This window comes from Salvelinus alpinus, chromosome 31 (assembly GCF_045679555.1).
Source record: "Salvelinus alpinus chromosome 31, SLU_Salpinus.1, whole genome shotgun sequence".
NCBI lineage: Eukaryota > Metazoa > Chordata > Actinopteri > Salmoniformes > Salmonidae > Salvelinus > Salvelinus alpinus.
The window spans coordinates 40,835,547-40,849,200 of record NC_092116.1 but is presented as its reverse complement, the minus strand read 5'-3'; the positions used below and the strand labels follow the sequence as shown (position 1 = coordinate 40,849,200).

Here is a 13,654-nt window from a genome sequence, read left to right as displayed (position 1 = left end):
GTGTTCAATGGGGTTGAGGTCAGGGCTCTGTGCAAGCCAGTCAAGTTCTTCCATACCGATCTCGACAAACCATTTCTGTATTGACCTCGCTTTGTGCACAGGGACATTGTCATACTAAAACAGGAAAGGGCCTTCCCCAAACTGTTGACACAAAGATTTCTCTTCACTGGAACTAAGGGGCCCAAACCATGAAAAACAGCCCCAGACCATTATTCCTCCTCCACCAAACTTTACAGTTGGAAGTATGCATTGGGGCAGGTAGTGTTCTTCTGGCATCCACCAAACCCAGATTCATCTGTCAGACTGCCAGATGGTGAAGCGTGATTCATCACTCCTGAGAACGTATTTCCACTAGTCCAGAGTCCAATGGCGGCGAGCTTTACACCACTCCACCCAACGCTTGGCATTGAGCATGGTGATCTTAGGCTTGTGTGCGGCTGCTCGGCCACGGAAACCCATTTCATGAAGCTCCAGACAAACAGTTATTGTGTTGACGTTGCATCCAGAGGCAGTTTGGAACTCAGTACTGAGTGTTGCAACCGAGGACAGACGATTTTTACGGCCTTCAACACTTGGCGGTCCCATTCTGTGAGCTTCTGTGGCCTACCACTAAACGGCTGAGACATTTTTGCTCCTAGATGTTTCCACTCCACAATAACAGCACTTACACTTGACCGCGGCAGCTCTAGCAGGGCAGAAACTTGACCAACTGACTTGTTGGAAAGGTGGCATCCTAAGACAGTGCCACGTTGAAAGTCACTGAGCTCTTCAGTAAGGCCATTCTACTGACAAGGTTTGTCTATGGAGATTGCATGGCTGGGTGCTTGATTTTATACACCTGTCAGCAACGGGTGTGGCTGAAATATAATCTACTAATTTAAAGAGTTGTCCACATACTTTTGTATATATAGTGTAGTTAATCAGTGTAATATATAGTGAAGTTAACCCGTGTAATATATAGTGTAGATAATCAGTGTAATATATAGTGTAATATATAGTGTAGTTAATCAGTGTAATATATAGTGTAATATATAGTGTAGTTAATCAGTGTAATATATAGTGTAGTTAATCAGTGTAATATATAGTGTAGTTAATCAGTGTAATATATAGTGTAGTTAACCCGTGTAATATATAGTGTAGATAATCCAATTTGTAAGTCGCTCTGGATAAGAGCGTCTGCTAAATGACTTAAATGTAAATGTAATAATCAGGAAATAAGGAAAGTGTTTTCACTTAAATCAATGAAATACATGCAGTTGTGCAACTCACCCCTCTCTCTTGTGACCTTGTCTGTAGACAGAAGATAAAACATGATGTATTATGGGTACTGGAACATGAAGACAGACTACATCCTCTCTATTCTGACCTCCTCTGGGGCCAGAAGATAAAACATGATGTATTATGGGAACTAGAACATGAAGACAGACTACATCCTCTCTATTCTGATCTCCTCTGTAGACAGTAGATAAAACATGATGTATTATGGGTACTAGAACATGAAGACAGACTACATCCTCTCTATTCTGACCTCTGTAGACAGTAGATAAAACATGATGTATTATGGGTACTAGAACATGAAGACAGACTACATCCTCTCTATTCTGACCTCCTCTGTAGACAGTAGATAAAACATGATGTATTATGGGTACTAGAACATGAAGACAGACTACATCCTCTCTATTCTGACCTCCTCTATAGACAGTAGATAAAACATGATGTATTATGGGTACTAGAACATGAAGACAGACTACATCCTCTCTATTCTGACCTCCTCTGTAGACAGTAGATAAAACATGATGTATTATGGGTACTAGAACATGAAGACAGACTACATCCTCTCTATTCTGACCTCCTCTATAGACAGTAGATAAAACATGATGTATTATGGGTACTAGAACATGAAGACAGACTACATCCTCTCTATTCTGACCTCTGTAGACAGTAGATAAAACATGATGTATTATGGGTACTAGAACATGAAGACAGACTACATCCTCTCTATTCTGACCTCCTCTGTAGACAGTAGATAAAACATGATGTATTATGGGTACTAGAACATGAAGACAGACTACATCCTCTCTATTCTGACCTCCTCTGTAGACAGTAGATAAAACATGATGTATTATGGGTACTAGAACATGAAGACAGACTACATCCTCTCTATTCTGACCTCCTCTGTAGACAGTAGGTAAAACATGATGTATTATGGGTAATAGAACATGAAGACAGACTTCATCCTCTCTATTCTGACCTCCTCTGTAGACAGTAGATAAAACATGATGTATTATGGGTACTAGAACATGAAGACAGACTACATCCTCTCTATTCTGACCTCCTCTGTAGACAGTAGATAAAACATGATGTATTATGGGTACTAGAACATGAAGACAGACTACCTCCTCTGTAGACAGTAGATAAAACATGATGTATTATGGGTACTAGAACATGAAGACAGACTACATCCTCTCTATTCTGAACTCCTCTATAGACAGTAGATAAAACATGATGCATTATGGGTACTAGAACATGAAGACAGACTACATCCTCTCTATTCTGACCTCCTCTGTAGACAGTAGATAAAACATGATGTATTATGGGTACTAGAACATGAAGACAGACTACATCCTCTCTATTCTGACCTCCTCTGTAGACAGTAGATAAAACATGATGTATTATGGGTAATAGAACATGAAGACAGACTACATCCTCTATATTCTGACCTCCTCTGTAGACAGTAGATAAAACATGATGTATTATGGGTACTAGAACATGAAGACAGACTACATCCTCTCTATTCTGACCTCCTCTGTAGACAGTAGATAAAACATGATGTATTATGGGTACTAGAACATGAAAACAGACTACATCCTCTCTATTCTGACCTCCTCTGTAGACAGTAGATAAAACATGATGTATTATGGGTACTAGAACATGAAGACAGACTACATCCTCTCTATTCTGACCTCCTCTGTAGACAGTAGATAAAACATGATGTATTATGGGTAATTTCCTCAATTTCCTTTGATAATGTTGGTAATGTTGAAAATGACATGAATATAGTAAACACAGAGACAACACTTACCCAGCTGTCCAGTCAGGTTTTGAATGAGTTCATCTAGGGGGGAGGGAAATATATTCACTCAACTTGTCAAAAATAAATAAATACACAGACAGACAGACAGACAGACAGACAGACAGACAGACAGACAGACAGACAGACAGACAGACAGACAGACAGACAGACAGACTACTTACTCAGCTCTCCTTGTCGTTCATCTGGTATAAAAATAAAATAAAGATAGTGATAATTAAATAATCATTGAATCATGAGATTTATACACTACATGACCAAAAGTATGTGGACACCTGCTCATTGAACATCTCATTCCAAAATCATGGGCATTAATATGGAGATGGTCCCCCTTTGCTGCTATAACAGCCTCCACTATTCTGGGAAGGCTTTAATATGGAGTTGGTCCCCCTTTGCTGCTATAACAGCCTCCACTATTCTGGGAAGGCTTTAATATGGAGATGGTCCCTCCTTTGCTGCTATAACAGCCTCCACTATTCTGGGAAGACATTAATATGGAGTTGGTCCCCCTTTGCTGCTATAACAGCCTCCACTATTCTGGGAAGGCTTTAATATGGAGTTGGTCCCCCTTTGCTGCTATAACAGCCTCCACTATTCTGGGAAGGCTTTAATATGGAGTTGGTCCCCCTTTGCTGCTATAACAGCCTCCACTATTCTGGGAAGTCATTAATATGGAGTTGGTCCCCCTTTGCTGCTATAACAGCCTCCACTATTCAGGGAAGGCTTTCCACTAGATGATGGAACATTGCTGTGGGGACTTGCTTCCATTCAGCCACAAGAGCATTAGTGAGGTCTCCCTTTCTCTCTTCTCTCAGAGGACCTGAGCCCTAGGACCATGCCTCAGGACTATCTGATCTGATGACTCCTTGCTGTCCCCAGTCCACCTGGTTGTGCTAAGCGTCAGTACAGAGCTAACAAGCTAAGCGTCAGTATAGAGACAAAGTAGAGTCACAATTCAACGGCTCAGACATGAGACGTATGTGGCAGGGTCTACGGCCAATCACGGATTACAAAAAGAAAACCAGCCCAATCGCGGACCAGGATGTCTTGCTCCCAGACAGGCTAAATAACTTTTTTGCTAACTTTGAGGACAATACAGTGCCACTGACACGGCCCGCTACCAAAACCTGCGGACTCTCCTTCACCGCGGCCAACGTGAGTAAAACATTTAAACGTGTTAACCCTCGCAAGGCTGCAGGCCCAGACGGCATCCCCAGCCGCGTCCTCAGAGCATGCGCAGACCAGCTGGCTGGTGTGTTTACAGACATATTCAATTAAACCTTATCCCATTCTGCTGTTCCCACATGCTTCAAGAGGGCCACCATTGTTCCTGTTCCCAAGAAAGCTAAGGTAACTGAGCTAAACGACTATCGCCCCGTAGCACTCACTTCCGTCATCATGAAGTGCTTTGCGAGACTAGTCAAGGACCATATCACCTCCACCCTACCTGACACCCTAGACCCACTCCAATTTGTTTAACGCTCACGCCTCCAAATCAATCATCAAGTTTGCAGACGACACTACTACAACGAGACGGCCTACAGGGAGGAGGGGAAGGCCCTCGGCCCTCTACAACAGTTTGCTGACGACACTACTACAGCTAGACGGCCTACAGGGAGGAGGGGAGGGCCCTCGGCCCTCTACAACAGTTTGCTGACGACACTACTACAACGAGACGGGGAGGAGGGGAGGGCCCTCGGCCCTCTACAACAGTTTGCTGACGACACTACTACAACGAGACGGCCTACAGGGAGGAGGGGAGGGCCCTCAGCCCTCTACAACAGTTTGCTGACGACACTACTACAACGAGACGGGGAGGAGGGGAGGGCCCTCGGCCCTCTACAACAGTTTGCTGACGACACTACTACAACGAGACGGCCTACAGGGAGGAGGGGAGGGCCCTCAGCCCTCTACAACAGTTTGCTGACGACACTACTACAACGAGACGGGGAGGAGGGGAGGGCCCTCAGCCCTCTACAACAGTTTGCTGACGACACTACTACAACGAGACGGTCTAAAGGGAGGAGGGGAGGGCCCTCTACAACAGTTTGCTGACGACACTACTACAACGAGACGGCCTACAGGGAGGAGGGGAGGGCCCTCAGCCCTCTACAACAGTTTGCTGACGACACTACTACAACTAGACGGCCTACAGGGAGGAGGGGAGGGCCCTCAGCCCTCTACAACAGTTTGCTGACGACACTACTACAACTAGACGGCCTACAGGGAGGAGGGGAGGGCCCTCGGCCCTCTACAACAGTTTGCTGACGACACTACTACAACGAGACGGCCTACAGGGAGGAGGGGAGGGCCCTCAGCCCTCTACAACAGTTTGCTGACGACACTACTACAACGAGACGGGGAGGAGGGGAGGGCCCTCAGCCCTCTACAACAGTTTGCTGACGACACTACTACAACGAGACGGCCTACAGGGAGGAGGGGAGGGCCCTCAGCCCTCTACAACAGTTTGCTGACGACACTACTACAACGAGACGGTCTAAAGGGAGGAGGGGAGGGCCCTCTACAACAGTTTGCTGACGACACTACTACAACGAGACGGTCTACAGGGAGGAGGGGAGGGCCCTCAGCCCTCTACAACAGTTTGCTGACGACACTACTACAACGAGACGGCCTACAGGGAGGAGGGGAGGGCCCTCAGCCCTCTACAACAGTTTGTTGACGACACTACTACAACGAGACGGCCTACAGGGAGGAGGGGAGGGCCCTCAGCCCTCTACAACAGTTTGCTGACGACACTACTACAACGAGACGGCCTACAGGGAGGAGGGGAGGGCCCTCAGCCCTCTACAACAGTTTGCTGACGACACTACTACAACGAGACGGTCTAAAGGGAGGAGGGGAGGGCCCTCTACAACAGTTTGCTGACGACACTACTACAACGAGACGGTCTACAGGGAGGAGGGGAGGGCCCTCAGCCCTCTACAACAGTTTGCTGACGACACTACTACAACGAGACGGCCTACAGGGAGGAGGGGAGGGCCCTCAGCCCTCTACAACAGTTTGCTGACGACACTACTACAACGAGACGGGGAGGAGGGGAGGGCCCTCAGCCCTCTACAACAGTTTGCTGACGACACTACTACAACGAGACGGTCTAAAGGGAGGAGGGGAGGGCCCTCAGCCCTCTACAACAGTTTGCTGACGACACTACTACAACGAGACGGGGAGGAGGGGAGGGCCCTCAGCCCTCGACAACCACTGTGATTATTATTATTTGACCCTGCTGGTCATCTATGAACATTTGAACATCTTGGCCATGTTCTGTTATAATCTCCACCCAGCACAGCCAAAAGAGGACTGGCCACCCCTCATAGCCTGTTTCTTCTCTAGGTTTCTTCCTAGGTTTTGGCCTTTCTAGGGAGTTTTTCCTAGACACCGTGCTTCTACACCTGCATTGCTTGCTGTTTGGGGGTTTTAGGCTGGGTTTCTGTACAGCACTTTGTGACATCGGCTGATGTAAGAAGGGCTTCATTAATACATTTGATTGATCAATTGATGCTGGGCGATTAGGCCTGGCTCGCAGTCGCCGTTCCAATTCATCCCAAAGGTGTTCGATGGGGTTGAGGTCAGGGCTCTGTGCAGGCCAGTCTAGTTATTCCATACCGATCTCGACAAAACATTTGTATGGACCTCGCTTTGTGCATAGTGGCATTGTCATGCAGAAACAGGAAAGGGCCTTCCCCAAACTGTTGCCACAAATATTTCTCTTCACTGGAACTAAGGGGCCCGAACCATGAAAAACAGCCCCAGACCATTATTCCTCCTCCACCAAACTTTACAGTTGGCACTATGCATTGGGGAAGGTAGTGTTCTCCTGGCATCCGCCAAACCCAGATTCATCTGTCAGACTGCCAGATGGTGAAGCGTGATTCATCACTCCTGAGATCGTATTTCCACTAGTCCAGAGTCCAATGGCGGTGAACTTTACACCACTCCACCCGCTGCTTGGCATTGAGCATGGTGATCTTAGGCTTGTGTGCGGCTGCTCGGCCATGGAAACCCATTCCATGAAGCTCCAGACAAACAGTTCTTGTGCTGATGTTGCTTCCAGAGGCAGTTTGGAACTCTGTAGTGAGTGTTGCAACCGAGGACAGACGATTTTTACGCCCTTCAATACTTGGCGGTCCCATTCTGTGAGATTCTGTGGCCTACCACTAAACGGCTGAGACATTTTTGCTCCTAGATGCTTCCAATCCACAATAACAGCACTTACACTTGACCGGGGCAGCTCTAGCAGGGCAGAAACTTGACAAACTGACTTGTTGGAAAGGTGGCATCCTAAGACAGTGCCACGTTGAAAGTCACTGAGCTCTTCAGTAAGGCCATTCTACTGACAATATTTGTCTATGGAGATTGCATGGCTGTGTGCTTGATTTTATAAACCAGTCAGCAACAGGTGTGGCTGAAATAGAATTTACTAATTTAAAGTTGTCCACATACTTTTGTATATACAGTGTAGTTAATCAGTATAATATATAGTGTAGTTGACCAGTGTAGTTAATCAGTGTAATATATAGTGTACTATATAGTGTAGTTAATCAGTGTAATATATAGTGTAGTTAACCAGTGTAATATATAGTGTAGTTAATCAGTATAATATATAGTGTAGTTAATCAGTGTAATATATAGTGTAGTTAATCAGTGTAATATATAGTGTAGTTAACCAGTGTAATATATATAGTGTAGTTAACCAGTGTAATATATAGTGTAGTTAATCAGTGTAATATATAGTGTAATATATAGTTTGGTTAATCAGTGTAATATATAGTGTAGTTAATCAGTGTAATATACAGTGTAGTTAATCAGTGTAATATATAGTGTAGTTAACCAGTGTAATATATAGTGTAGTTAATCAGTGTAGTATATAGTGTAGTTAATCTGTGTAATATATAGTGTAGTTAATCAGTGTAATATATAGTGTAGTTAATCTGTGTAATATATACTGGAGTTAATCAGTGTAATATATAGTGTAGTTAATCAGTGTAATATATAGTGTAGTTAATCAGTGTAATATATAGTGTAGTTAACCAGTATAATATATAGTGTAGTTAATCAGTATAATATATAGTGTAGTTAATCAGTGTAATATATAGTGTAGTTAATCAGTGTAATATATAGTGTAGTTAACCAGTGTAATATATATAGTGTAGTTAACCAGTGTAATATATAGTGTAGTTAATCAGTGTAATATATAGTTTGGTTAATCAGTATAATATATAGTGTAGTTAATCAGTGTAATATATAGTGTAGTTAATCAGTGTAATATACAGTGTAGTTAATCAGTGTAATATATAGTGTAGTTAACCAGTGTAATATATAGTGTAGTTAATCAGTGTAGTATATAGTGTAGTTAATCTGTGTAATATATAGTGTAGTTAATCAGTGTAATATATAGTGTAGTTAATCTGTGTAATATATACTGGAGTTAATCAGTGTAATATATAGTGGAGTTAATCAGTGTAATATAGTGTAATATATAGTGTAGTTAACCAGTGTAATATATAGTGTAGTGAATCAGTATAATATATAGTGTGGTTAATCAGTGTAATATATAGTGTAGTTAATCAGTGTAATATATAGTGTAGTTAACCAGTGTAATATACAGTGTAATATATAGTGTAGTTAATCAGTGTAATATATAGTGTAATATATAGTGTAGTTAATCAGTGTAATATATAGTGTAGTTAATCAGTGTAATATACAGTGTAATATATAGTGTAGTTAATCAGTGTAATATATAGTGTAGTTAACCAGTGTAATATTTGTGTAGTTAACCAGTGTAATATATCAACACAGTCTCACATTCAATTCGCGCATATATGTACAAAATGTATTTCAGCAGTTTTCGTGCGTTTTTGTGCATTTTTGGGGTGGTTCAATTCGTTTGAAAATACACAAGTTTCTGTGCTACTTAATTCGTGCGAAAAGACACGAATTTAACCAGTAGGCTACACACAAGCCGTTGCAACAACCATGTAGACGCGATAATTTGTATTTCATTTTTGTTCTTCTTAATGGCTAATTCAACGTCATGAATATACAGAAATGTTGTCTTTGTTTAACCATGTTTTAAAATGTGTCGTTGTATGCCTATATGTACTGTTTTAGACTTGGTGAACAGAATTTTTGAGAAAAGACGCACATTTACGTGCGACTTAATTCGTTGGAAATATTGTTTTATTAATGCTGTTTTCTGTGCTTAATACTTTGGATACTGGTGCACTTGTAATCAGAAGGCCTTTTTGTCATGTAGGCAACCATACACGATTTTCTTCATAACCCATTTCATATTTCGTGGAGCCTAAATTACACCATTTTCTTCATAATGCATGTATTACATGTTAATGTAAAATAATGAATTATGTTGGCTTACACTTATGGCCTTTCCAAGGCCTTTCCATACCTTAAGGGAACATTTTAGCACTCGCCATATGGTTAGTGAGAAACGCCACATTGCAAATATACGGTCCCTTACTAGACGTCCTGCAACGTTTCTAAAATTCGCGGACGGCGTCGGGCTGTGCGCGGGGGAGAGATCTTTCAGGAAGTCATCAAACAAAATCTCTCGGACATTCGGTTTCCGTTTTATAAAAATAACACATTTTGGTCATTTTTCCGCAGTCTCGGAAATTCCCACCAGAGGGAAAATAAATAATATTGCAAATGCACAATCACATTGCAAATGCATGTGGCCTTTTCTCCTAAACGGAAAATATTTCGAAGACGTAATGGACAGTTGGCCCCGAACAAGATGGCGTCGAGGTCTCAACGCTTTTTGAGTTATGGCCATTTTTCTGGGATTAAAGGTCAAAAACGCAAAGTAGGGTGCTAATTTGACCACTTCACGTCAAAGTACATAAGCATACGGTGTCAGGAAAAAAAGAACCAGCCATTTATCTATCGTAATTTAAGAGAAATCGTACATTGACAAATTGGTAATGTTCACAAAAAGGAGTTAAAAAAAAAATAGTTACAGATCCAGTTGCAGTGTGTTCAGACGAACATTTTTTATGTGGGTCTCGAAGCTCTGCCAGAATTCTGTGATTTTATGTGATTTTATGAAATAACACACACTCATTTAACCCTCTGTAAATAAGTCAGTTCTTAACATAAAGACTTAAAACTCAATATTATATAAGAGCCTACCCCAAGGAGGATATGTGTTCACTTTCAGCTTCCTATGTCAACCGGAAGTACCTTCAAATGGTGCCATAGGGTCAGTTTCGAAGGGTTAAAAAGGTCAGCTCTGCCTCCCGGGTGGCGCAGTGGTCTAGGGCATTGCATCGCAGTGCTAGCTGCGCCACCAGAGTCTCTGGGTTCGCGCCCAGGCTCTGCCGCAGCCGGCCGCGACCGGGAGGTCCGTTGGCCTAGCGTCGTCCGGGTTAGGGAGGATTTGGCCGGTAGGGATATCCTTGTCTCATCGCGCTCCAGCGACTCCTGTGGCGGGCCGGGGGCAGTGCGCGCTAGCCAAGGGGGCCAGGTGCACGGTGTTTCCTCTGACACATTGGTGCGGCTGGCTTCCGGGTTGGAGGCGCGCTGTGTTAAGAAGCAGTGCGGCTTGGTTGGGTTGTGCTTCGGAGGACGCGTGGCTTTCGACCTTCGTCTCTCCTGAGCCCATACGGGCGATGAGACAAGATAGTAATTACTAGCGATTGGATACCACAAAGAAAAGGGGATAAAAGGATGGAGTGAAAAAGTACGGTGCTTAAAGACACACAAAGCCTGCAATGGCATTGCCGTTATCTCCAGGCCGTGCCGAGTTCAACGAGATGCCCCGCTTGACCGTAGCTCGCTCGGTCTGAGCGCAGCGAACGTTACAAGAAGACGGACACAAATGACCCTTTGACCTCAATTTCATATTTTTTTGCTTTTGGGAGACAGAGAGAGAACCGTTAAGGTTAGAAGCACAATTTGACCTCAGGAACGTTCCTAAGGTCCTCCCGATCTGTGCAAGCCTAACATTGACCGTGTGGCATTAACCCTTAACAGTTAAAAGAAGGTGTTTACATCAAACAGTTTACAATGACATGTCTCCCCATAGGAACATATTGCCTGCACCCCTAAATTCAACCTGAAGCCTATGTGGGTTATGAATGTCTTATGAACCTGTCTTTGATAACAATCCATCAAGCCACTATGAGGTCTACCTGTGTCGATTCTAAGCTTCCTGGAGCAACCGGAAGTGGTTAAATCACCCTAAAAGTGTTTTGCCATAGCCAACCAGCAGTTTGTGATATATAGTGCATTCAACCCTGTGTAAATCAGTCAGTTCTTAACGTATAGACTTAAAACTCAGGATTCTCTAAGAGCATACCCCGATCAGGATATCTCTTTACTTATAGCTTCCTGTGACAACCAGAAGGGCCTTAAAATGGGGTCATAGGTGCTGTTTCGAAGGTTTAAAAAAGTCAGATCTTTCCAAAACTTTAAATGTGTGAATCGGTCAACCCTCATGAACTGTAAATCAGTAATTTCTCTAAACAGATGTCAAAGAAAAGCTCTCACACACACACACACACACACACACACACACACACACACACACACACACACACACACACACACACACACACACACACACACACACACACACACACACAGCAAGGATGGAGTGAAAAAGTATGGTGCTTAAAGACACACAGAGCCTTAAATGCTTTTAGGGGGGATCCAGACTTCCATACCCGCTCTGGGAGCGCTATACTACGGCCCCAAATCAATGGGTGCTGGCCTGAGTGATTTATGGAGGTTTTCAAAAAATATTCTAAGTCCAAACTTTTCGTGCACCTGGTATTTTTTGGGGGTTACCAGGCGTCATTTTTCAAAACGGTTGAAATTGCTTTTAGGAGTGTCACATGACCGGATGAGGTAACTATTCTTGTTCTTCTTGTAACTTTCCGGTAGGCTAGAAGCTTTCCGGTGTTTTGCTGCTCGACACAGGTCGACGCAGGTATTGCACTTGATTTATCGTTATCGTAACCGTAGGTGCAGCCAAGTGGAAATACGAAAGCTTTCTAGCTATTTCGCACTGACGGTAATCAAATCAAATCAAATCAAATTGTATTAGTCACATACACATGGTTAGCAGATGTTAATGCGAGTGTAGCGAAATGCTTGTGCTTCTAGTTCCGACAATGCAGTAATAACCAACAAGTAATCTAACCTAACAATTCCACAATTACTACCTTATACACACACACAAGTGTAAAGGGATAAAGAATATGTACATAAAGATATATGAATGAGTGGTGGTACAGAACGGCATGGCAAGATGCAGTAGATGGTATAGAGTACGGTATATACATATGAGATGAGTACTGTAGGGTATGTAAACATAAAGTGGCATAGTTTAAAGTGGCTAGTGGTACATGTATTACATAAGATGGCAAGATGCAGTAGATGATATAGAGTACAGTATATACATATGAGATGGGTAATGTAGGGTATGTAAACATTATATTAAGTGGCATTGTTTAAAGTGGCTAGTGGTACATTTTTACATAATTTCCATCAATTCCCATTTTTAAAGTGGCTGGAGTTGAGTCAGTATGTTGGCAGCGGCCGCTAAATGTTAGTGGTGGCTGTTTAACAGTCTGATGGCCTTGAGATAGAAGCTGTTTTTCAGTCTCTCGGTCCCTGCTTTGATGCACCTGTACTGACCTCGCCTTCTGGATGATAGCGGGGTGAACAGGCAGTGGCTTGGGTGGTTGTTGTCCTTGATGATCTTTATGGCCTTCCTGTGACATCAGGTGGTGTAGGTGTCCTGGAGGGCAGGTAGTTTGCCCCCGGTGATGCGTTCTGCAGACCTCACTACCCTCTGGAGAGCCTTACGGTTGTGGGCGGAGCAGTTGCCGTACCAGGCGGTGATACAGCCCGACAGGATGCTCTCGATTGTGCATCTGTAGAAGTTTGTGAGTGCTTTTGGTGACAAGCCGAATTTCTTCAGCCTCCTGAGGTTGAAGAGGCGCTGCTGCGCCTTCTTCACAACGCTGTCTGTGTGGGTGGACCAATTCAATTTGTCCGTGATGTGTACACCGAGGAACTTAAAACTTTCCACCTTCTCCACTACTGACCCGTCGATGTGGATAGGGGGGTGCTCCCTCTGCTGTTTCCTGAAGTCCACAATCATCTCCTTTGTTTTGTTGACGTTGAGTGTGAGGTTATTTTCCTGACACCACACTCCGAGGGCCCTCACCTCCTCCCTGTAGGCCGTCTCGTCGTTGTTGGTAATCAAGCCTACCACTGTAGTGTCATCCGCAAACTTGATGATTGAGTTGGAGGCGTGCATGGCCACACAGTCGTGGGTGAACAGGGAGTACAGGAGAGGGCTCAGAACGCACCCTTGTGGGGCCCCAGTGTTGAGGATCAGCGGGGTGGAGATGTTGTTACCTACCCTCACCACCTGGGGGCGGCCCATCAGGAAGTCCAGGACCCAGTTGCACAGGGCGGGGTCGAGACCCAGGGTCTCGAGCTTGATGACGAGTTTGGAGGGTACTATGGTGTTAAATGCTGAGCTGTAATCGATGAACAGCATTCTCACATGGG

General features: G+C 43.8%; 1 protein-coding gene across 5 annotated transcripts in view; it reads right to left on the bottom strand.

Annotated features, from left to right (window-relative positions):
* LOC139561065 (polyamine-modulated factor 1-binding protein 1-like) overlaps positions 1-13,654 on the bottom strand; it is a 50,910-nt gene that overhangs the window by 11,380 nt on the left and 25,876 nt on the right. For all 5 annotated transcript variants that reach the window (XR_011672043.1, XM_071377883.1, XM_071377884.1 and 2 more), the window contains 3 exons: positions 3,256-3,276; positions 3,083-3,115; positions 1,270-1,290 (listed from right to left, as the gene is read on the bottom strand). Coding sequence is in view for 4 of the 5 variants with exons in the window: in XM_071377883.1 (XP_071233984.1) it covers positions 1,270-1,290; positions 3,083-3,115; positions 3,256-3,276 (75 nt within the window). In the remaining variant the exon portion in view is untranslated. The remainder of the gene's footprint in view (positions 1-1,269; positions 1,291-3,082; positions 3,116-3,255; positions 3,277-13,654) is intronic.